At 41.2% G+C, this 26,459-nt stretch overlaps 1 protein-coding gene across 5 annotated transcripts in view; it reads left to right on the top strand.

Annotated features, from left to right (window-relative positions):
• The first annotated feature begins 365 nt into the window (after positions 1–365).
• The window catches only part of LOC111272050 (death-associated protein kinase 2), a 40,158-nt gene continuing 14,064 nt past the window's right edge, over positions 366–26,459 (top strand). For 2 of the 5 annotated variants that reach the window (XM_022853218.2, XM_022853215.2), the window contains exons 1-3: positions 366–901; positions 997–1,054; positions 18,777–19,042. In XM_022853218.2, coding sequence (XP_022708953.1) covers positions 18,923–19,042 — 120 coding nt within the window. In that variant the 5' untranslated portion in view covers positions 366–901; positions 997–1,054; positions 18,777–18,922. The remainder of the gene's footprint in view (positions 902–996; positions 1,055–18,776; positions 19,043–26,459) is intronic. The other 3 variants (XM_086973147.1, XM_022853217.2, XM_022853216.2) reach the window with 3 other exon arrangements.

Below are 26,459 nucleotides of genomic sequence, written 5' to 3'. Positions count from 1 at the left end.
TTGCCCTTTGGGAAATTTATTTTACCGATTTAATTATAAAATGCTAGCAAATATAGTAGTATAGACCGCGTATTTATTTTACGGCATAGTTGGTTTACGATATTGAACAGCTGTCGTCTCCTTCTTCCGGATATAGGAGCTTTCCGCCGGTGTCTCGTGCGTCCAGTCTTTGTCCTTTATAGCAGGTTATACAGTTTTGCATGCTCATAATACTGCGATGCATTCGTCATTCGATGATCGGTAGGCCAACAAGCTGCAACCTTCCTCTTTGCCCTTTCTCAAGGGTATTCGCCTTCGGATAGCGCCTCTCCCGGTAATGTGTTGTCCTCTCCTACAACGCGCGCTGAGTCAGTCGGGTGTTAGTTGTCCTAACTGGGTATCGAGACAACGGCACTGGCGTCCCCCAGAACGTCGCATTGCCGTATCACACTGTGACCAGTATTTCTCAACCGTGCGGCCGATTTGTCGTGGAGTTTACGAGACGCTGCATATCGTGAACCGAACGTAGACGGACGTATGCGCGCATCCACGAAATACTACCACGCCTTAGAGTAACAGCAGTGTTAACATTAGTGCTTAGGATAAGGCACGTCCTGTGAAATCGGCCTGGTTTATTAACAAAAACAGCAAGAAGTACATAGTGAAGTGTCGGATGAGCTGGAAAATTCAGGGCCCTTATCGAAAAATAGACGAACGTCACATGAGTGGACAGAACACTCTTCAGCCGTTTTATTCAATTCAGACTCAGATTTAGGTCAGGGTGTATCGATAGGCGATAACCAGTTACAAGAGGCTAATCAACAAGTGGAAACTCTATCAGTTGACTTCAGTCAGCTTTTCATGATGGTGCTTACATGATTACGGGACAGTAGTATCATGTTGTATGCCCTTCGGTTGTTCAGTAGGTAGCAAATATATTGGTGGGGGTCATTAAGCTATCAAGTATTAGTAAAATATAACATCTGATTAATTATGAATCTCTTTCTGTGATTGTAGTGTTTCATTACTAAGGAAATCATATGTGGGCTGTTTGTCGGAGCCGTTGATACGTGAGGTAAGTGGCAGAAAACTCAGAGCTATTATAGTTCGTTCGATTTAACGTAACAACGTATATTGAAGCTCGCCGATACGATGTGTACGTAGCGCGGGTTTAAGGAAAACTAATACTTCTGCTCATAATTACGTTCGTTAACCGAACTAAGTAGATGGTATACTTCTGATATGAACGGCTTTATAGCCAGTGTTAACCAGATCTAGAGTTCCGTGCTACCAGCAGAAAATCTGTTTTGATAAGAATTGCATAGTTGGAAATTGGAGTCAGTGTCGACTGTCCTGGTCGCTATACTACCATATGCTGTCTAGCTATGAAAAAAAATCGGTTCAGAGATCGTTAACAGAAGATCATGCGGCATTAAGTTGGAACTCTAGGAAGATTTTGCGTTGGAAGCGCCGGAAATGTTCGATAAGTGACCGGCGTTCGATGTCGTCCATTACGGATGTTACTCCCGCATTGGAATCAAATGGTCCTATCTAGGTGTCGACCCTTTACAACCTGAATTAACTTGCGGACATGATAAGGCGCTTCGATTCAATGAATATATCACAAACATTATTCTCGATATAAACAGAGTAAATCTAACAAATGTTTTTCACCTCGTACAAACCGTATGAAAATCAGTCGACTGACTCTCCAGAAGAAGTCACGTTTTAAATGTCTGCTATATGGCCACTATACTCTCATAAATGCCCTGGGGCAGCATTCACAGATTAGGCCAAGATAATAATTAGAAATATGTCCATAGTTTGAAGTGATGGAGTCACATTCAATATATATATATATATATTCAACGGATACTGGTCAATATTCGATCTGATGTGGATTTGGAAACAAATAGAAAGCTAAGTACCAAAATGATCTCATGAAACTTGATTTTAATATAGGACCGCCGCAGTCGGAAATTGAGGTGATGCCTGGTGTGTTCGGAGTGTTCGTTCCAGAAGAGTACAGCAGTAGCTTGACATAGCGATAATGTGTGGAGACCTTTCATCTATAAAATTCCTGCAAGTACTTGCACCTTCGTTTCGTCTGATTTATCATTTGAGTTATATACTCTCACCTAATGCGAGGCGGGAAATCGTGCAGAATGGCGTTTGCGATTAATATGGTTGGATGCCACCCTAAGCGGTCCTATCGATACTCTACATTTTCGAAATCTTTATTTTGTTAGTGTTCATAGCAGTTCTCGGATTCTGTGAGATAAACAATGGTCTGAGCCGTTGCCCGTCCTATCCCAAAGACGTTTTTTACGCCTAGATGTATTTCGTCTTGAAAACGATATTGACGCTCACTTCAGTTAACTGGCTTGGCTTCACAAGATAAATAGCCTTATTGTGTTTTCGACCGCCTATGCGGCCTTTTCTAGATCAGATCCTATGCCGGTCTCAGGATCATGGCTAGAAAAACGATTGCCTGACACTCACATAGAGTTTGTTAAACGTATGCACTGAAGAGTTGCTCGTGCGTTTTTGCTAAGCAACATCTTTGTTCAACAAGTCCTTCCGCCCCTATTGGCTGTTAGGTCTTTTACTGAAACAACGACTCTTGCATAGACTCTCAGGTCTCCAGGAGGTGTAAACAACTGCTTATTAAAGAAGTGGCTTAAATATTCGCACAGTTCTCATGATGGTGTTTACATGATGACGGGATAGTAGTTTCATGTTAACAAGGCCAATTTCGGTTGTTCAGTGGGTAGCGGTGGCGATCGGTGACCAATGCGTAACTCACGCTATTGCCGGGTTCCGTTTCCTCAAATCCACGATGAAACATCTTAGACTCTGCGTCTGACCCAGCCCACGACTAAATACTCTGTACAGAAAGCTGACATACATGATGTAAATCTCTTTGGCGTAATTTGATGACGCATTTTTGCTGCAGGGGAACATGCACCCGCCTTTAGTCTCTTCCTTTGAGCGATATTCAATATCTTTGTTTATAGCGTAGTGATTTCTGCCGCTGGCCTTCAATGCCTTATCTAATTATGGCGCGCAGGTACTAGTTTGATATGATTAAGCTCTAGGCCGCTCTCATTTGTCAGTCGATACGCATCGTATGTATATTTAACGGTGGAATAGTTACGCGAACCGTCGGCGTCTGTTGATTGACGGCCTACATTAGTCGCAGGTTCGGATGCACTCGATAGGTGTAGTTTTCCTAGAAATTAGGTTGAAAGTTATCTTTAATTACAAGCAAAACTACTACGAGAATCGATTGAGCTATATTTAGTAGCATCGACTATGGTTGAAACAGGCCTGATTCTCGAAACAAAATGATGGGATTTAGCAGCGTATGCTAAAGCTATTTCGCATTAGAGGGTTAGTTTTACTATTTCATCAAGTGAGTATTTTTATGGCAGCTTTATGATACGGGTTATACTAGCGGCTATGAGCAAGCCTACTAGGGACAACTTATGCCATATATAAATTACAATTTAATTTCAAATCTATTCGACCAAACCAATTCGACCAAAGACCAGACATTTTTTTATTACCCACTCGCAGTTACCTGAGAATCATGTGCTGTATTTTTTCCATATTCGTCCGCCTCTCTGCCGCCTGAGGGTACATCGAAATCGATTCTACCTGATGACATCCTAAATGATAGTACACAATAGGAGCACGCACCATAATTGTCTACGTTATTTTACAATATTCCAATTATACATTGGAAATCTACCGGATGATCGTTATGACAGGTAATCATAGAGCACAATTACACAGTCTCCAGTGTAACAGCAACGTATTCAAACAAATTACATATTTTCCGCAATTATCTATTAATTATATTTCTGTTAAAGGAATACATCCACACAGGATTCATGCTTAGGCCGGAACTAATAGATTTACAGATACCGCCATCGGCAGGTCTGAATTTAACGAGACAGTCGGACGAATTCGCATGTATGTATGTGTGTGTGTGTTCCCGTAATTTTTCTAAATATGTCTTTTACGTTATCTATAAATTCAAAGATTTGCCGTTCGATCCGCTACTTGATTAGCACTACAAGGGACAGACTGCATATCTTCGTCGCTACTGTTTTAGCCAGCGTGGGTCTGTCTTTAGTGTCTCCCTGTTTGTACTTGTTATTGGTATAATTTCAATATTGTGACCATTACGAAAGTACATTGGCCTAAACGGACACGGCTGATCGTCCGCTTTCCGCGATGCTCCCTCCCATCTTTCGCTTGGCCTGCCGATGCTTTTGGACAGCGCCATATCTGAACTTTAGCAGTGACTTATTTATTCGTTCCATAGGCACAGAAATGAATACAACATAACGGGAGAATAGATTACGACTGGTCACTCATTAATACCCCGGGCAGTGACAGCGGCACTAGAACCTACCATGGCTGTCTGTAGAACTTAGCATCGTCGATGAACCTGTAATGAGATTATGTACCTATGAAAAACGGTCAAAGGCCATTGCGGCCAGACGGAATGTTAGTTCTAGTACGGATCGTATCTCTCCCATCGAAGCGAATTACATTGTGTAACTGATACAAATACTCGAGATATATGGGTGAATCTGTTGCTCACCATATGAGCAGCTATAAATCTATTTCGCTTATTTTTCTGCTTGGAATTGTTGTATTTGCGTGCTTTTAAAACTGGCTTAATACGTCAAGGTAAAATGGTTGTTGGTGCATCGGTATTTGTGTGAGCGTGTGCATATTTATGTGGTGAAATCGTGACGAAGTATGAATGCAGACAGATCGCTATCTCATATGCTGTCCGTGCTTGGCCCTATGCGGGCACAGACTGTGCAAGCAGCACATAATCTCCATCTGTGACGAACCGTGTCGACTCTGCTTGTCCTTGATGCAACGTAAAGTTCGACCTGTCAGGCTCAAATGCGTGAAACAGCGAACAAACGTGTATTGCAGTACAGAACAGCTACAAAAATAAGTCAGTCGTCCTGCTTTTCACACTAACATGTTATAGCACCATATGCCACGTATCATAAAACGTTGACACGCATGTTTTGATCAAATTAAAGAGAGAGCGTAATCCAGCTAGAATCTGTGCCTGAGTTAATATTGGATACGCACCTCATCACGTATACCGGCATGCACCCTATATGAACGGGTGAAGACTATCCCTTCAGAACAATGCCGCAAAATTATACATGTTGTCGTGTTTTTCTGTTAACAGTTGAGTTAAGTTTCTCTGAGTATCCATAGTCTTAAAAGCAATCTATTTTGCCTAATTGGTCGCCAGTTCGGCGTTACGGTACAAATCTCAGTACGATCAGAGGACGTGACTCGCGCTTCTGCGTAATGGCTCTAGGTAGAAAAAGCAATGAAAACTGAAAGCATCGTTGTCTGAGCGACTTCACTGTTACGACTGCTGTAGCAATCGCCGTCATCAGCGGAATAGAAAGTAACAGTTGGCTTGAGCTGACCCGTGCGCAAACAAACAAACAGAATGCTGTTTCTGTTGTCAGGATCTTTTCGATGACGAACTGGCTGATGCGTCAGGCGGAACGGGCTCACTTCGGCTTGACGCCTATGTTGGCCTATAACAGGCGAAAAAGGTCGAGGTGAAAGAAGCTGGTTCCGTCCTTCAGAGTGTCTATGTGCAGTACGGGTACGTCGTTCCTGTGATCTGATATAATCTAGTTTTACGTTCTTGAGCGTTTATTATCAAATACCGAAAGTACCTTTCGGTCGAATTTTTCCAGATGGGTAGTACAGGTCCGAAGGGCAGTGATGCTGTTCTTTGATGTACTCTCCTCGGTGACTTTCTCCTTGTGTATAATTATCGCCAAACCGTCCAGCATTATTGGATCAAGTATCTGTTGGAAGTAGAAAAGAAAAAGGCGAATATTCAGTGATCGAAGTTACGGGCATAAATAATAAAAAAACGTGCCGATATGAGGCTGTCCTGTACCAGACCTAACTTGTGTTTGATTAAACTTTAACAGTCCAGACCTCTAATTAGAAGTAAGTAAGCAAGGTCCTGAGATCTGAATTTCGGCGTTGAATTTAAGAATGTATCTAGAAATTGCGTATCGATCCGCATTCCTGTTCAACTGGACATAATCCTAGCTTAGAACATAAATGCAGAAATCACTACTTATATCAATTGACATCGCTCAACCGGCGTTTGAATCGTCGTACTGAAGCTGGTAACGACAGCTTTAGCGATAACCACATAAAACCAGTAACTGTCAGTAGCTTCGGGACATCAAGGATTGCCTGTGCCAACATCTCCAGGATTAGAATGTTGCCGGCAAACTTGGCCATACCTTCAGTTCAGCTAACTTTGTTTTGCATTGAAAAGCTATACAACTGCGAACTCTCTATCGTAACTACTTTATTCTGTTCAGATAATCGAAAACAGTTTTTTCGACACTCGATGCACGATATCTTCTGTACCCTCTCAGTTCGCGAGAACGATTACAAAGTGTTAGTAGTGTTTATACTACTGCTTCACGTGTTTTTTGGTAGGACGCCCACAACAGTGCATCCTATTGAAGCAGCCGAGACCGGTTAACAAAGAACTGAGTGGGAATCAGCATAGACAGTGTTGTTCGTTCATTGGGCCACGCCGTCTGACAATGCCAAGAGCGATAAATCTGTCTGCAAACAAAGTTAAAAAGTCTTGGTTTATTGACACCTGCTGTGTATATAAATGATTAAAAAAAAAAAAATAGATTACGCATGTTTTCAAACATCTTTTAGATGTTGCTGATACAGACCCTCGAGATAGGTACGGGAAAATATAGACACAATGGCTTGAGCGGATAAGCTTATGCCAAAGCCCAGAATCGATGGTTCAAACAATACGAACGATACGAATAGAGGGGACAATGGAGCTCGATCAAACATTCAGCTGGGTGTCATTTTCGAAAAGCAGCAGGCTATGTGAGACAATAATGGTCCTTTCCAAAGATTTTCAGTAATAATTAGATAACAAGGTATAAAGTGATATTTTATAGAATGCTATAAAATGATTTATGGCTACCGAATTAGATAATAGACACTTGTCATTTTTGAAATCTATGGCAAGAAGGCTATAAGAGACTCTTGGTGTGATCTACAAGTTTCGAAAGGTGATCTACCCTGATTCCTTGTGTTTACGCAGCGCGCCACCTCGATGACATGATCTATACATTAGTGGAAACTCCGTAATACACTTCGTGTGCAGATTGTCTCGTTGTATACCGTGGTATAGGTGAGTCTTGAAGCGATGCCTATATGGTCATACTGGTGGCGAACTGCTCAAACACTGGTTGTCACCTTGCCCACAACGTCTCCGAACGCGTGGCACCAGAAGAGGACAACGTATCTGACCCCATACTATTTATCATGTAGAAGAACGTTTCTAAGAAGCGAAAATATCATCGTCTTAATTAATATCTTAATATATTAATTACTTAATATCCTCATGATTGCTTAATGTACGCAATGTCAGTGAATGGGGCTGGACGATCTTTAAGTTACGCTAGGCATAGATCAGGCCAGACCGGCCTGTGTATAGTTCGCTTAAACCCTTGTCAGCTTCAGTCCTTTGTCCGTCGAACAACATACACACACATATGCAGGTTGACAAGCTAGCAAAATATGATTAGCTTTCACAGAAGCTGTCCTATTTGTCCGCGGTAGGCCTTGCGAATCGTTGGTAAAATGGCAAATTTTATCGGACATAAAACGGGATAACACACTCCGTAAACCACCCAGTTGATAAGCAAATACCGCTCACATGATCGATTCTACATCACTCTGCTGAAAGAGATTGCGCAGCATCAGCATTCGTTAACAAGTAGATAGTGCCGAAGACAGCCGATGTTACTTCATCACAGAAGCGTCCATTTAGTGTCTGCTCAGGTCCCCGTCACGCCACAGTAGTATATCGTTTCGAATTGGCTCAGATCTGCACGTTTTCAGGATATACTCAATCGAGTAAGATAGGATAAATCCACGTTTATCCTGAAGTGAAAAGGAGCAAAGACAGCATGATTGGTAGATGTTGCGCGATAAAAGCAATTTGATATCAGACATAAGAACGCATTTTTTTCATTTCGAAAAGTAACGCATTTCGGTTTACGACGAGTTTTTTACGCAAAAGGATCCGTTGTCCGCTGCACTGGACTAAACCCGATCCTCTTATATATTCAGTATAGATAATAGAAATATTGGAGCTACTTGCTCGAGTTAATAGGACGACAATAAATTTGTCCCATTGAAACGGTGCTAGAGCCATTTACGACCGAAACGGCTTTTTTTGGTGCTCTGTTGTTTTACTGCCTGAAACTTCACCAGTAGCTTTCATCTGTTACAGTGAGCATCGAGCGCAACAATAACATACACATTATAGGCTTCATTGTAGAAAATATATATTGTTATATTGTCGGGCCTGTTTGATAACCGATATCAACTTTTGCTAGTCACTTTATTTGTTCGGTGTCTCAGGCAACACAAAGTAAACATTCTGCCGAGCAAAAATGACGCTGTCTTCTTACAGACAAAGATTATCCTTTGTCAGTCCTCCGTTCAATACGCTCGGCCCGAATATGCATTTATAAGCGTTAAATCAATCGTGTAAAACTGACAAGCCTCTATTGATCTTGTCGGTGTGTGATTGTGGCCGCTATCCAATAGGGACCCCTGTTTCGATTTGTCTTTCATCACAGATCTAAGCTTATAGCCATCATTCGTTATCCGCCTGATATACAAACCGCATCAGCCCTTTTCCACATATAGATGTGTATGTGTAGGGTCTTGGACGCATTTATGCAGATTTTGTCGAGACCTCCTCGCTCACTCACTCAGAGCCAATATAAGGAAACGTTATTTATGCCAGTGCCTGCTGACGCCTTCCAAGTAACTAATCAATCTACGAAATTTTTAGGGTTTGCGGAGATCGTTGCAGCCGGTGATACCAAGGTCGAACCTCGGCTGGAATTAGCAGCACAATTAGATGCGAATACGCTCGAAAAAATCTATCGACGGAACTTTTTTTTTTCGTTAGACGACATGTCTATACATTGTTTGTAATTCCGATTTCACCAGTTTTCCAGGGAAAGCGCTAGCAAAGTTAAACAAGCTATTCCTGGTGACGAGCTGTTCTGCCCGGATCGTTTCTCCGATATGTTACTGAAAATCACTCGCACTCAGGGGCTCAATCCGACTGATTACATTTGAACTCTTTGCTTCAGCATCAGCAGCCCCGTCCGCGACGTTACTTTGCGATTTGTTTGTAGTTGGCCGTAGCAGATTGTGCTTCGCTAACTCCTGATTGTTTGTTAACATCGACCACGGAAGCCAAGGACCTACCTACACATCGGTCAATCGCACGCTCTTCGTACAACGATAATTTTGATGTCGAAGCATAGAATAGGCCGTAGCGATATCATTGTTTGTCTTTTTTTGCTAGGCGCAGCCTTTTTACATGGTCCTTCTTTAACACATGCAGGGCACTATTTGGCACAGTTATGACTAACATATACTATTACACTTTCCAATGATCGTATCGGTCAATACAAAGAGCGACGCCATTCGATCACGGTACAGCATTTCTTGTCCCTTCTTTTTCCCTACTAGATGCTAGTTTCTTAAAGATTTTAAATTTGTGACTGCTCACTCGGATATCGTCGTTCCGATTTCCAGTGCACAACGCATAGTTAGCGAATTCGAATGGGTGACAAATATGAGTTCCGTCCATATATGAGGATCTACAGCAACGGGGAGAGCTCACCATATAAACCTTCTATTTGATGAAGGTTCTGCTACTAAAAACACCATAAGCCGGTTTCAAGAAACTCCGGAAGAGAAATGCTGAGTTCGAAAATGAGCCTCGTTGATGACCCCCTTCTGAATTGTTTGTAGCTTGCTATTCCCTTCTAGGATTCGTTTACTTTACGGACGAATAGACGGCTTGAGTCGTACCGGGTTGAGAGATAGTTTCGTTATGTCCAATATTCAATAATAGCCACCTTTTTGATTCTTGTTTCCAGCAAACCCTAAAGCTTATTTGCTAATGTTGCTTTTTTAGAAAGTGAATGAAGATCTTTATCGATGTGTGTAAACTTAACTGTCGTGCCAAATTGAAACATTAAAGTAGTCTATATATATATAAACCTTTCGTTTATTTCCTCTACGCAAAAGAGCTATTCTTCGGCTCATTCGGGTATCATGTCGTCTCTCTAATATACGGTATATAAATATATATATAAACCGCTGGCAAATAAAATGTCAGCACGATAGTATAGCAATTCCATTATCGTTTACTTGTTTTTTTCACTTTCGATATTCTTTAGTTGTTTCTGTTAGGTTACGCCCCTTGTGATCAGTTCCAGATATCCCTCTCGAGCTGACTGCAATAAGAGATTTAATGGTATAGCGTCTTTGCAGATCCTTGAGTATTACTACTATTAAGAGTTATTTGATCAACTTATTTTTTTCGCTGAAGCAGTAGTTCGAAATACTGAAGTACAGGCATGAGAGGCAACTGTTCATCCATGTTATTGTTGTCTCTGCTAAATTTGGATGTCTATACAAATATATAGGCCTGTAGCTAATTTGTAAAAGACATTTATGTATAAGGTGACTGTGTCGCTACACGAAGTCGGTCGCGTCCCTGCCGCTTGCTCTTGTATCGTTCACGAGCAACTTCGACGGGTATAGCGAGAACGCAAAACCTTATTTTGAAGTGCATTGGAGTTTTGCCATTTACGACGAGTCGAAATACGTCCATACGGAAAAAATCGCGGATGTTAAATTCTTTTCTCAAAATGGATCAACATTAGTTCACCAACACAAGTCGGCCCTGAAGATAGGATAAAACATGTGTTAAATTTAGAATATTTGTCGTAATCAGTGAAGTCTTAGCATTTCTTCTAGCATCCAGTTCGATGCACTCTGTATAATTTACTGAATCACGGACGTATCCGACTATCACGCGTTGGAGTGCCTAGACTAGCACCTTTAGATATGCTAAACGCGATAGATACATACATGCACAGTAGTAATAATAATGACGTTATTATCTGGTCATGCTGCGATACATCCGCCTAAAAGGACGTACGTACACACAGATATAGAAACTAATTAGTTACTTATGAGAACTTTTGTTCACTTTCTCTATATACTTCAGCTGATATGCTGCCGGCTGCTAAACATAAACACTTGTATGTACTTCCAAGAATAATTTCGAATCTGCCGACAATCCAATGACTAGACTTAGCTATTGCAATACACCAATACCTGTACGTACATAGTATGCGTTTTACTGGTTCTACTCTGCCGAATTGATATGTCGGCTTTAGATCTGTTGGCCTGATTACACCGGTGAGTGGGCCGGAATGCACAGGCTATCATCGCCTGACCATAGGCCAACTATCTCTACTGTTGCTAACAGCGAGAGAGTCTTTAATATTAGGCGTGTAGATTCGGCTAAAAGTGTCGAGACTGTCTCATAAAAAGGCTTCATAAATAACTATCAATCCCGAGCAAATGTAAGGCTTTGAATTACTCATTAGAGTCTACTGTTATAGATAGTCGTTTGCTACAGTAAGCCAAAGGTCACGGTCGGATAGCACATTAGTTCGTCTAACCTTTTTCACAGTTCGAAATTCACTAAGGCCTGTGATTGATCTTGGTAAAACAGCAATTCTCTAACTCAATTCCTGGTATGGCACACTCGATCGACACCGAAATAGTTCACCATCTTCTCAGGAGCAGGTTCAGCTGATCAGGAGTATGTAGTACTATTTACGCTAAAGTTAGCGATCGGAATTGGCAAACAACTAGTCGGATCAAAAATTTGATTGATTTGCACTAGGCACTCGTCTTCGATCAAACAAACGTTCAAGAACGAGAAATTGCAACAGCTTGAATCTCGTTATATTGGGTATACAGCAGTATATTGGGCAACGCTTGCATAATTTTTCTACTCCATAGTCCATCCATAACCTATATTCTACTTTACTAATGCATCACCCGTGGGCTATCTGTCATCATTTTTGCTTTTGGTCTATCTGACCTCGATCGGAGGCGCGTTAAGTTTACGTTCCTCTACTAGACGGGAGATGACGGCTAGCTTATTTTAACAGCTAGATAAGCCCGACCGAGGTGAACTCGGAAATCGCTGGGACATTGTTTGAGAGTCATTGACGGGAGAAACTAATATGGTTACTGATTTCATCGTACTTTGATTTCGACTTTTCAAATAATCAAACTGGAAATTCAGTTGCCGCAAAGCTATTCAGGGTGAGATCGATGATATATTTTATTTTGAAGTAACAAATGGTGGATATCGGTAACTTCGAAGACTTACACTTGTAGTGAAGCAGGTGTGAATTTAAATTAGGACTTCACCACTAACGAGGCAGTTTTTGTTTGACTACAGCCACTGTCTAAAAAGCTCCTTTATTTTTGCTTAATTTCTAAAGCTGATCGTTGAAAGATTTCTCATTACAGAAGCCTACAGTTTAGCGCATCCACACCATTTATATTTCCGCATTATATTATATAACCGTGCTCTGATTGCGACGTAGTGATATTCACTATTGAATATGCTAACGAGCTTTGCAGTGATGTCTAGTTGGTAGAATTTTCACAGGGTTTGAGTTTGCCTGACCCTCTAATAGTGCTAGACGTTACCGGTGAGTGTCTTTGAATATCCATTGTGATACAATTGCAACTGTAGGGCACGAAGAGCTCTTCGATTCATTCTCAGTACTGAATTCTCAAGTGTTCCTTCCAAGCATACCCAGGGAAGATGTGTCTCTTCATCGAACTACCCTGTAGTCGGAGTTTCATCGATCATAAAGCAAGCTGTGCCTCTCTAATCCCACTCAGCATTGTTCTGCCTGAAACCTTTATATCGCAGTAACACAAACGGTCCGTTTCAGGTTGATAGGCAAAGCCTTGACAGCGGCAGGAGCTCGTGGAGACATCAAATACTACTACTGCTACTACTACGGCTACTGTTCATTTACCATTTTTTCAGCTATCTATCTCCAACATGTAACGACAACAAACAATGGAAAAGTCCTTTTCCATATTGTTAATTATTCCAGTACACTACCTGTGACGAACATAATAATCTGTTTCACAAACAGTAACCATACATTTTTTCATCGGTTCAATATATACAAATACGGAGTCATTAAGAAAGATATTCCAGCGAAAATAATCAACAATTAATAGCTATCTTTTTCCTCCTTGCACTAAACGTGACGTTCGTTATTGCAGTTTAGCCATATATCTTTTCGTCATTTTTCTGCCTACAGGTATAAGATCTACTTTTCCAGCGGGAACAGGCTGAGTCTGTTCTCCTTTTGGCGGTTGGCCTAAATAGGGATAACGGGAAATGGTGGGACATTCATTTTCGGTGAAGCGGGTTGATGCCTGCCGCGTCGCGTTGCATAGCGAACGAAGCTGGATTAAACAAGACATGATGTGCTTTCGTTCGCGTCATCGGCTGCACTGGTGGAAAATCACTTACTCTATCGGTACCTTACCAAGTTGCTTCTCTGGAACCCGTAGTCCGCTAAGCAGCATTCTTCTCGTTTAATTCTGACAACGGTGGCACTGTCTGCGAACGAGGCAATATACGCCGTTTTTAGCGGCTAGAGTTCCAAAGTGAGAGCTATCCCTCTTCTCTGAAGGAGGCCGTCTCGTTCGCCATGTTTGGAGTTCAAATCGCACGCAGTCGATCCGATACAGACCTAGCTGGGCTGTCGGAGCGACGCTCCTTAGGGTACGCAACGCGTATTTCGTTTGCAGGGCGTTCTGAAGCAGCTACAAGACGGGACGAATTTCCACTGTTACTGGAGTAGGCCGCCGGCAACTTTTATAGAAGGGACGCATTTGTTGACGCCCGTATGACGGCCCACTTTTTTTAGTGACGAGCATCGTAAAGTTCACGTTGTCATTTCCAATTCGGACGAGAGAAAGATAAACTGACAAGAAGTTTATTTTAGAGTAAACATGTAGAATGGCAGTAGCCATCTGCGGGGGGCCTTTTGCCAAGCTCTTGGCAACTGAAGACAAACAAATCGTCTACGTGCATGGCCGTAGGAATAGCTTTAACACCGTATGCGTAACAATTTGTCTATGTGTAATAGATAAGGCCGTAACGACAATATCAAGCTTACTTGTTATTCTAGGATACTACTAGGATATTTCGATGTTAGCCTTCACAAATATAGCGGTATCTCCGAACTCAACGAGAAGTCACGCACAGAGAAAAATATATACAGGATTGGTTTAGCGATTACTGTCTATCCGGTATCCTCTATGCGTCCGTTTGTATATTTCATCTGATTGAAAGAATACACTCGTACCATCACCAAATAAATGTAAATTCTCTGGTACGCGTTGATTTTGCATGAAATGTCATTCAGTGTTTGGCCTATTCGTACGATGTCGGGTTATCTTTGCGACTGTGACTCGTCGGAACCGCCACAGAACGCGGAGGAAAATTCGGACGTGTGTCGCCGGTTGAAGGCCGATATATAACAGTCTGTTAATTGTTATAGTTCTCACATTTTAGATATGGATAATTTCTCAATTAATGAGTCTATTTTTGTTTCTTTGCAACTGTATATAGACACAGTTGAGGTTAATGTCAGTCAGTCAGTCTGTGTTAGTGCTTAACTGAAAACACTACGCGCATATGAAGTAATACGATGATGACGACAAACTAAAACATGCTTCAACAGCGAAGTTTAGCTTAAAATAACAGGAAAATTTATTGAAAAAAATTCATCTCAGAACATTCGTTTTATTAGTTAAATCTGGATGCAGGATTGCAACGAGGATTTCAGGTCTATAGTCTGGTATGTATCTACAGAACAATGAAAGCGTACGAACGGTTGCCGTAAAAATCGATCCACTCCCCATAGACTTCTATCGGTTTTTTACACCACACAAATCTTTGATCCATATAAAGCCTAAATATCTTCGAGATAAGTGCTTGACAATGCCGCCAAATGTAGCAAAAGCATAATAAAAAAAACCTGAACCTACCGATATAAAACTCTAGGACATATGACTTTTGTGGCATAGTCAATTAGTTTTTTTTTTTTTTTAATTTTTAGTTAAAAATAGTCAGAGTGAGTCAAATGACAAAACCCTTTGTCTTAATCTACCATGACCACGAATCGTACCCCTGCAGCTTATCTCATGCTACTGTTTTTCTTCTCTATCCATAATGTATTGATTCGATTTACCGTGTGCCGTCCCGATTGAGCATATTTGAACGTCTTCAATTAGTGGTCTATCGCCATCTTAGCGCTCGTTCAACTTTGACCTGCGCGAACGGCGTTTGACAAGCTGCCTATTGACAGCCAGATCGAAGTATGTCCAAGAAAGTGAGGTGCCGCCAATAAATAATAATGACACATATTGATCATTTAATAGCTACAGAAGGCTACTGTAGCAATAGTGAAAGTAAGAAGGCCAATTTATGGTAGCGACAGGTTTGTCTCTCTAATTTATACTTGAGGTCCGGCGGAACAAGCAGCAGCAGCAGCAGCCAGGGTTACGCAGTACGACCGTACACCTAATCATACTCTACACACAATTGATCATACTTTAATATGATTTGAAAGCGGGATGGTCAATGACACGTATGCCAATGACCAGCCGGCAATGGCAGCTATTGATTGATGATACTCTGCTTGTCCTGCCTGGAGGCTTCGACAGTTACTGCAAGCCAATCGAAGATATTGAACCTGAGTTGCAAAACAAAGGCTCGCGGAACGAATGGACAAGGTGTGGTTTTCGTAGGTTCCGGTCATTGGTCGTGTGGTTTTTTGACTTTGCCTTGAAGAAGCAGATCGTTGAAGCTATGTCCCTATACTATCGACGTTTGCCCATGTTGCAATGTACGCAAAGACACACCACACAGCATACGCTGACGAGGCGCGTGCACAACGGAATTCAAACTTGAAACGCTTAACTAGACTTATACTGTTACAAGTTCCTGTGTGTGCATTCGTGGCGTGCTGAGAAACCGCTATCTAGCGTGCATCGCGCGTTTATGAATCCCCTACCGCGTATATATTCTTTTAAGGCAGAAAGCTTCCTCCACCTTAGTGTAGGAGCAGCTTAGATTGCAGCCTACAATGCTGGAAACGTGCGTGATTGACAACGGCATAGCTTACTTGGGCTAAACAAAGCATTCAACTTGTCAGTGACTTATGCCGTAATTTCTATGATACCTAAAGCACAGAAAAGACAACGTGGTGCCTTACACGAATAGCCTATGAACGGCAATACTGAACATAGAATTTGTTCTAACAGGAGCATTTTAATATGCTGCAAACTTAATTGTTTCACTGCGGACGAATTCAGGAAGGTTATAAGATGCGTAAAAAATGGGTCATTTTTTCAAATATTAATGGGTTCGAAAGCAAAGTCAATGTTACAGTTGCTCACAAGTGAACATAGCTCAATTGTTGCCATCCTAACAGGCGTTGTATTGACAGGCCTATCTATGTGGTGAAAAGGTTTAACAGCTTATCAGCAAACGCTTATGCTTGCCTCGATAAAACCGTTATCAATGGAGAATCTGTGCACTTGTATTTTAAACAAGCTGTAAACATAAATCCGCCAAGCATGTGGGGACCAATACACTTATAAAGTGTACTTTTATAAAAAGTAAACAACAAGAAAGGGTCTTGTCTCATATATGCCATCGTCTTAGTGCACGATACATAGCAAAAGAATATACCATAACCTTTTAGCTGGGAGTTGAAGATATTCAGGCATTTAGAACTTACCGACGTGATCGGCGCGAAGAAGTAAACTCAAAACGAGCCGCCGTTCGTTGTCGCCGACAGATATCCCTTATCTTCTTATATGAGCAGAGCTGATTTCGTGTCAGGGAGGACCTAAACCAATTCACCGATGGTATTTTCCCCTGAGTAGTTTGATAAGCTATTCGTAAGAGGATACGATGTAATTGTGTGCATATGTATGCATACTGGTTAGTAAATGGGCAATTTCTTCTAAAACAACGTGCCATTAATACTATTCAATGCACGATGCACGACAATCGTCCGATCGTAAAACGTTACAACCGGTTAGATGATGGTTGGCTGGAACTTTCACTTAGATGTTTCTGGAGCCTGAGAGCACCCGTCAAAGAACTTTTTATTTAAGGAGTCATATAGAACTATAGAAGGCGCCGATGCAAATTGACTCATATATGAGTCAATTTGCATCGGCGCCTTCTAGTCATGCTTGTTTCCATTTGGTTGATACTTACTTTCTGTTGTTTACTATTGTGCCCGAGGAGCAGTACTCACGCTATTACAATATATATAAAAAGATTCACTTCAGCCCCTTATCATCATCTACTCTTCATCGAAAACCGAATCTATTTTTTATATCTTCAAACGAAATCAAGTTCGATTCGAGTCGCATGAACAGGAGTAGTTTTGACGATACTTCCCACCGAAATATAAAACATAAAATTATTTTATTGCAGAAAATATCCGGACCTTCCAAATGGTTCCTGTTAAATGAATTTCTAAAATTCGAGATGTTTCGTGCCTCAAGCGAGCCATTAAAATTGAATCAGCTGTAAGCTTGCAGGCGGAAGATTTAAATCTGCTGGATTATGCAACACATAGCTGAACCTAGGTTCTAGGTTCTATGCAGATCTAAATAAGTCGTAAGGTTAACCAAATATCGTCAATGAAGAAATCCTAGAAAACATACAAAGCACCGTGACTCTCTTTGTATTCGCTGTTTTCGGTGTGAGGGGCGATATAGGATGCGATGTAGCCGGAAGCGAGATATGACTGCCTTCACAGTGGCGGTCAGGTTACCAGTGGTAATCTCCTCTAGATCTCGGCCCTGTAATGGTTATATTATCCGCATAACTAGGAAAATAGATGTCTTTTCGAATTTTCAGTAGTAATCATACGTAAGATAAGTTTTTTTTTCAAGTTACAGCGCAAATGTTGTATTATTCATTGTACAGGGAATTATTTGTTTATCATAACGCGCCGAGCTATACAAGGCACATAACAGATGCTTCTCATATATTCAGTCTCTTACCCATTTTTTTTTAGGAAATACGGAAAGTAGCTCATGCTACTTACTGTTGCCTGCTTGCTTAGTATTCCCAATGTAACAATTCGTCAGAGCAAAATAGCTGAGTTAAACGTAGACCGCTAAAAGTGGCGTAATATCAAAAGATAGTAAAAATTGGCACAAAAAAAAAGCAAGATCTTTGTTTCCATTGTGGAATTGAGACATCTTCTCGAGAAGACTGTTATCAAAAGTTTCTCTCCTAAGCGTTTCATCACTTAATAATAAATAAGAATAAGACATGCTTGGCTCAAGGTGCGTTGTTCAAATCCCAAAAATCCATTATTACAATTGAGTTTGATAGCTAGTTACGAACGTTTCCTGCATACCTTGAATTCTGCCATACGAAACAACGTCCGCATAGATACTTTAACGTCCAGTCCATTTACAATGGTACGGTGGGAGAAAAGCCAATCGAGTTTCGATTTTACCACGTAAAACAACGTTCACAACAAACGTTCAGACATAAGGTCTCCTGGAAATCCGAACACAAATGTCCTTAGACCGGATTTTCAGGTAATAAATCCAGAGCTTTCGAATGCATACTGGCTTACGTAACGATCGTTTTTATCGTTAGCGTGGTTGGGAGCTAGTCGTAATAGGTACTCGCTTACCAAACTCAAATGAGCTAACCCCCTAACAGCTTCGTTCTAATTTCTTCATAGGTCTGCTCATCATAATCAGGCGTCAGGGATGCCGTAAAAGACTGAAGAAACCGTAGCTGCCATTGGCAAAGGCGGTTGTAATAAGCCGTTATCGGTACAGATTTTTTATACGATTGTGACCTGCCCGCTAAAGGCAACAGAAAGCCATGGCTCCTTCAGTCTCTTTTAAGACGCGTTCACCAAGAAAAGTTGCTATCGGATGTAACACGCGAATCCTTGTCGTCTCACCTGACGCTTCCGCCGCCACCTGGAGACTCAACAATTGTGTGAGTACCGTGATAAGGTACGAGTGGTTTTAACGATATTTACGCCTAATATGTTTTCAATGTGTTACTATTATAATTCATATCACGTATCCACAGTCGTGTGAACAGCTAACCGGCTTGAGATGTTCCAGGTACTTTAATTTCGCAATGGTGCCTTCTAAGGTGGGAAGATTATAGTAGTACAACATTCATTCCATGTCCTGTATGGCTCTTCTCTAGAAAAATCAGGTGTCTCCTAATCGAGCCCGGTCAGGCACGCTGCTCAGTTTACTTCCCTTTAACGTTCTAAGGAACAGTACTTTTTGTTTTGTACGTAAGAATACTCCATTAGGACACATGATCAATGAGGCCACTTATTTTCGGGGGGGAAAATTGAAGTGCGAGTGACAACGAGTTCGATGAGCTTTGAGTGTGAGCGCGTCGCATATCTGAATTACTTCCCTAGAGATGGCATCCATAGCAAACACCGGACCGAACGAGACAACAACTACATGAACTCACCTATATGTAATGTAATACAAGTTTGATAAGAAAATGAAATTTGGTATGATTATGTAACTCTAATTAATTGTTACACTCGACGGTTCGTTTGTTACGTACTGACACATGCGAAACAATCGTACATGGCACTATAGTGCTCATTTCATCAGTGAAGAAATATCAGATATGTATTTCTAGAAGATGTCATAAAGGTCTCCCAGCTGTCGTTGATCCTAAGCATTACCTACCAACTCACATGCTGATTTAAGCTTTCGCTATAGTCAAGGGCGAAAAGAACCCTAAGAATTATTTACCCTATTACCCTAAGAACATTTCGTTTGTGTAGCGTCGTCTGCTTTGGGCGCTATTCCCGTCAACATGTGTTTGTTTCTTTATCGTAATCCCCATTGGGCCATCATGAACCCACATCTAATTCCTATTCGAAACTATGACTGTTACTATATCCACACGCGTCTTACCAGCCTAAGCCATGACCAGTACAGTGCCCTCAATAACATTTTAGGCAAACCATTCAAGTCGATAGGCTTATGTTAGGCAGGTTATCGCCTGGCCAGCAGCAGGACGGTTGACTACAGCTTAATGGATTTAACAAACGCAGGCCTCTGCAATATAACAGAATAGTTGTGAGTATTTGTATGCTACAGAAATTGAGCTGTGCTATACAAACCACCGACGCGCCACGCGATAGCACTATTTTCCCTTTCAATTTTAATTTAGCAATGGGCTTCTAAGTGTTTTGCGCAAAAGCGCCCTTAATTAGGCCAAAGGCTAGGAAAAAGGATGCTCTCAAAAGCTGTCAAAGCCGAGGCCTACAGCTCGTGCAGTGTTTTCCGAAGCATGACACAAGCAGAATTTTGTCAATAATATCATTTTCGCCATTACAATACTTGTACGTTGATAATAACAATAATAATTATAGTTGTTACTGTATCGTAGGCCCTAGCGACATTGTGAGCTCTGCGCTGAAGCTGTTTTACTTGGTGAGCAGGTACGAGTCTGGCCGTTCGCGTATTTCAGCCTTTATTGGACGTAGGCGTAGGTAAAACGCACCAAGCCTATCGAAGACGCGGAACAAAGTATGGAATTTGACAGCTCGTGCTGGTTTAGCAGTGGTAAGAGTGCGACAACGACAAAATGGATAAGAGCTAGAGAACGCCGCGTTGGCCGGCCAGGGTAATTTCTAGTGCAGAAAGCAGCAGCATATGTGTGTTTTTGTGATCGTCCGACAGCCGGCCGATACAAAGACGCAATAGGCAGCATCGTAGAATTGGTCTGGACAAGTAGACTCGGATGAACCGTGCGTGACCCTTCGGTCGCTTAGACATTAGAGGTCGTTATAGACAACTCGTTACAAGAGATGACCATCAATCTGGGAGCATCCTTTGTCTCAAGAGTCTTTCTCTCCTCGGCATAATGTCATTATTGTGCAAGATGTTGGCACAGTATGAAAGATAGGGTTACATGTTTTTTGCCCTCGTAGCGTTCTATTTGTAGTGCTTGAGAGTCATCAGATTGAGCAGGCTGAATGAGGAAGAAAATTTACAGTTCAGATCCGTTACATAGTGAAGGCACAATATATGTAGCCGTGGTTACTGGAGGCAATTAGAAGTCATAGCGTTTTGATGATCGAATTTCAAAAGGTAATCCTACATTCAGAGCTCGAAGCGTTCATAGGAATAATCAGCGTTAGTATCAGTGCCTCCCTAACCAACGACTAAGAAACAGGTGCCAGGAAACCTATTCAGATTATTTTAGTAATTCGTCTTCTGTTTCTGGCAAGAGATGAGGTGGAAAAAAGACAACGCAATTATCTGATGTTTATTAACGGAATTTACTCATTTTGAAAGCTTTCATCAACAGTGTTTCGACATCGCCAAAATCATCTACTGTGTAGTGTAACTTTTACATCATTCTTCCTGTGATTACAGACACCGCTACGGGCATTTAGCTATTTTATTGTCAGAATATTGTCCGTTGCCGGTATTAATTTGCAGGTAAGGGGAACGAACTGGATCCGGGGCATACATGATGTGTTTCTTCTCCTAGACTTATGGCAAATAGCTGTTTATATCTAACATTCGTCGAACACATTAGTGTAGTTAGAAATTTATAGCTGGTCTGGGCTAACGTGCAGGATGAAGGTCACGATTCTTCCCGCATTAGCTTTGGGCTAGCTTGACCGTCTGCTGCACCGAGTTATAAATTACCGATCATAAAGGCGAAGGTTGCCATCCAGAGCATCCCACCGTGTAGTGTAGAATACGTTATCTTCCCTGTACGTCTCTTGCGGCTGGTCCAAACTTCTTTAGTAAGGGAAAGTATCTCTGAAACTTTGACCCGTTTTTAGTTCTATCATATTTCCTTGCATTTTTATTCTAATCATGCGTGAGAAAAGGCGTCTTTGCTGCAGCGTTACGGTTGCATTTAAAACAATCGAACATTAAAACAAATACATAATTTAACTGAGGCTCACAATGGAAGCATGCCTATCATAATCGAGTACATAATAAAGATCCTGGAGATGAGGACGCTCTAGGAACAGCGGTCTTCAGGACAATGGTACGTACGACGCCTCTTCAGGATACAACATAGAAAATAAGAGAAAAATACGTGCAACGACAGTCCCCCTAAGGTTTTTCCGTACGAAGACCTTATAGTTGTAGTTTCCGTATCCGGAGATAGCATATAACACATCTTATTGATTCGAGGAGAATCGATAGGGCAATGCAAGATTGACGGGCTTCGAAAGAGGGTTCTAGTTTAAATGAGATAAAAATCTGGTCTAGCATATGAATGTAATCTAGACCGAATTATATAGCGTGATTCTGTTACACTACCATTTTTATATTACGTTACATTGAGACAATGTTGCTAATGCGAGGAAACAAAGTTTTAAAGCAAAACTTTTATTTGTTGCTACATAATAAATTGTGTAAAGCTACAAATAAACTCTCCTAACGAAGTCGCTCCATTTCCAGTTCTTCGCCTTCTTCTAATCCGATCCTACATTGGTCATCGGCATTAACCTACCCGTCTTTGCGGTTGGTGGGCTTCGAACGGAAGACTTGCTGGCAGTACGGACGCAGATTATTTCTAGGATAAACACCAGGTGTTTCTCTCGGTGCATTGTCTATGCTCTGTTTTGTTGAAGAGCTTCAAAAAGTGGTGTTCGATTTACGATCCTTTATCTTTTATCCTTTATATTACGAATCTTTATTGTTGCTTTCAAACTCGTACCTTAGAACTGTAGCAGTAGAACTTGTAGCAGAAACTGCAGTGAACTTCTTTGCGAAACGCGTCTCTGTCTAGAAAGGCAAGATTGAGCTACTTAATCTTGTTAGAGGCAAACTGGAGGAACCTTTTATTATTTTCTGTATAATGTATAATTTCCTAATTGTGAAAAAAAAACATTGCTTACTCTTATTAGCTCTATCGTGTCAGATGTTACCGGCTTTCTGTTTTCCAAACATTGAAACATTTCGACAAATGGCAGGGAGCCTGTCACACTTTCGACTGTCGGCACATTTAGCCCATCGATAATAGGCGTTCGACTGGTAGTACCTCATTCCTGTTAACTGGATTTGGTCAAGCCCGATTGTCTCGATGTGTTTTTTTTTTTATAATTCATAATAAGGGGCCATATTTCACGGTGATAGGTATCCCTTAGTGATTATATATAGATATATATATATACTATATATGATTATATATAAACATATATACTATATTTGTAGTTGCCATTTACACTTTTGTATAATACCATTAATTCCCCTTCTAGTTATTTATATAAATGGCTATATATTTAACTATAGCTACGCATCTCTCTCGAAGCTGTAAACAGAGTCAACTCATCTCGACACGTGTTCTACTACAATTCATACACGGCCTTTTTATATACGTTATGGCCTGTTATAACCATTATGCCATATTGTCCATTACACTGTGTGCTAATTGGTAACGGGCAAGTTGCCTATCGAATGAATGTAGCAGTCGCCACCATTGGCGATAGACGTACCATCACCGGTTGACACATGCATACGGGGGGTGTTTGCTTATCACCTAATATATGCGACAGAGATACGTACAGTTGTAGAACAGTAATGGCTATTGTCTTTTGGCAAGCTCTATGTCTGCACGATCATATTAGGAAAGAACTAATGGTCTCGTAGTCTGCAAATGCTTTTTTTTTTTACATATTTACTCATATACGAACACCTTCGTGCAATACCGTGGTTCATATATATGAATGGCTGTGCCCTTTTTTGCATAGATGAGAAAAGTGTGTACCCCCCCCCCCCTCACTCTTCCCCTGTACGTTTATTTGGTACGTCGACCGAAAAACATTTCTATCCGACGGTTTGAGCATTTCGAGTGAAAGCTGCGTCACGTGGGCTAAAAAAATTATGCATATCGTTAAAAGCTTTTTTACACTATGGGCGCATGTACGTATTGGTATTCTTTCTACAAAGTGGATTCACTAAACATGTCAGAATATTTTTACAAGTGAAACTTACTCTGCTCTAGACTATACAGCAGAAGCCAATTCCTAAAGCGGACAGTCGGGTAAGTCGGTACCGAAAAATTCTGCTACACAAATAGAAAGTACCAGCAGACGTCATTCTATGCTTTATCTGTGCCGCTCCACTAGACTTCTCGAAAATATTGAGTACTACTTCCAGCTATACGCTTTCTTGATCTTACCAAGTAGCAATTTTCCTTTGGGTCCCTGGAAAAGATAGAGGTTCAGTTTGGAAGTTGTGTCAGAAGGCTGCTAGATAATATCGATTTTAACTAAAGGGTATAATAGGCAGAAGAGATAGCTGTAAATCCAAAAGCAACATCTCAGACTTGCGATTAAATGGAGAGACCAAATGGTATCAAATATATAAATGATACCGTGAGTCTCTGTTATATTTAAAAAAAAAAAATTCAAGCTTTAGGTTAACAACTAAGGGCTTGTTTTTGGCGCACTGGTAGGCGAATTCAAATTAGAAGCATGCCACTAGAATTAGACATAATCTAAGAGTTGCTATCTTTAATAAAATTACGAGTTAGTCATTTCACTGAAAGAATACCGTTGCATAGCAAGATATTGCCAGCCCAAATTCTGCAAATTTCGACACTGACTAACTTTTGAACTAGTTTATCTAGAACGATATTTTTTTGATGTGTTATAGATTTTCGCCCTTATCTGACACGCTTTTCCTGGCACTTCTGCGCAGCCAGACGCGTTCTACTTGCTCTCTTATGCGCGACTTCTCTATCCCTGAATTTTCGAACTTAATCGATAGTGGTATACGTACGTTTACCAGTTGCCCTTTTCGAAGGCCCCGTAACGATACAGGCTTAGATCGGGGGAATAAACAGGTGGAAGCCAAAGTTACGTATTCTTTCGCTCAATACAAAGAGTAATTGAGATATGGCGGCAAGGACAACACTTTGTGTTTTCGATCGTCGTGTCAACAGTCTCTCCTAAATAAGTCGAGATAGTGGGCTGCGATTATTTGTCTATTAGTAGCGAGCGGCATACAACTGCAAGCCCTACAATCACCTCACGCCTGAACTCATTCGACACTTGACTTGCCTCAGGAGGAACGCCATTCTCTCCTGTTGGTGGTGGAGGTTGAACCATATCCTTTCTATGGCGACCGTGTGTCTCAGGCGCTTTTCTTGCTGGCTAAAGACCCTTAAATGGTATGTAAACTAGGTGACACGAATTTTTAATTGACAGGGCCCATTTTTAGTATATGGGTTATAACACTGTAACATATGAAATGCCAGTTTCAGTCCATAAAATTCTGCATTTGTGAAAAGCCTCCTTGATTGTGGTATCCGTTCTTGCACCCGACATGTGGTCACTTCCCCGCTCGCATTCAACACTTCAGTCTCCGTTCTTAGAACGTTGGCACCGTTCACGTACTGCGCTTTCGCTTAAGCTCTGTTTGCCTGATGCCTTATCCAATCTTTAGGTAACTTCCGCAGTACAGCGGCATTTAACCCAAAAAAAATTTCACCAAACTCAACCAGTTTTCACTCACAAGTTCCTGGGATACTGAAGTATTTTCCATCCAAATATTTTCGAAGCGGTGCGTACTTCAGAAATAACTTCGAAGCCCGACGGATTCGCTTGTAACAGCCTGACATGGAATTTCGCACCGTTAATATTTGTTCGTGTACGAAATAAAATGCACGATCGAAATGTGGACATGCACCCCCCGGTCGTCGTTTCTTGGCCCCTATTAATAGACTTAGTAATAAATTGTACCGAAATTCCGTTTATCAAATAGTTCAGTAAGTGAAGAAACCATTCCTTAGAATAGTCTAAATGGCAAAAGCATTACCGTACCTAAATTGACTTTCTCTCACGTAAACGTCAACTACGTCTGTATGCTGGTAATCTATTTGAACCGTGTAGCCCCCATGCCATTACCGGCGCCACCTTCATAGTTGATGCTTATCGTTGAATAGATGCACCATCCACATCGTGGCTCGTAGTTCTCTAAGGCCATAGCCTTCGGGTTAGGTGGCACAAACAGAAGCAAAAGAAGCGGACCTTTATATATATATTGCTCATTATATAAAATAGACCAGTAGTAGAGATTTAACACATTTTCATCGTTCTTCCACGAAGAACTTGACGTCCTGTAATGAGCTTAATGATTAATACACTAACTTGTTATGTTGGAAAAGTATGCGTGTACAATGCCAGTCTAAACAAAGTTAAACAACTCCCACTTAACTACAAAAATCAACAATACTTTAGCCCGAGCGAAATGCGCAGGAAATTACCAGTCACGATGTCAACCGACCAATATGTAGTCCACGAGTTGTTTTTCAAAGTTTTTTAGAAGTTGTTTTTCGAAGTTAAGCAAACAAGGCAGCGTCAAACTAAATTAGCCACAGTTCGTCTGGGTTC

Source organism: Varroa jacobsoni, unplaced genomic scaffold, assembly GCF_002532875.2.
Source record: "Varroa jacobsoni isolate VJ856 unplaced genomic scaffold, vjacob_1.0 contig01483, whole genome shotgun sequence".
Classification (NCBI taxonomy): domain Eukaryota; kingdom Metazoa; phylum Arthropoda; class Arachnida; order Mesostigmata; family Varroidae; genus Varroa; species Varroa jacobsoni.
This window is presented reverse-complemented; position numbering and strand designations above follow the sequence as displayed.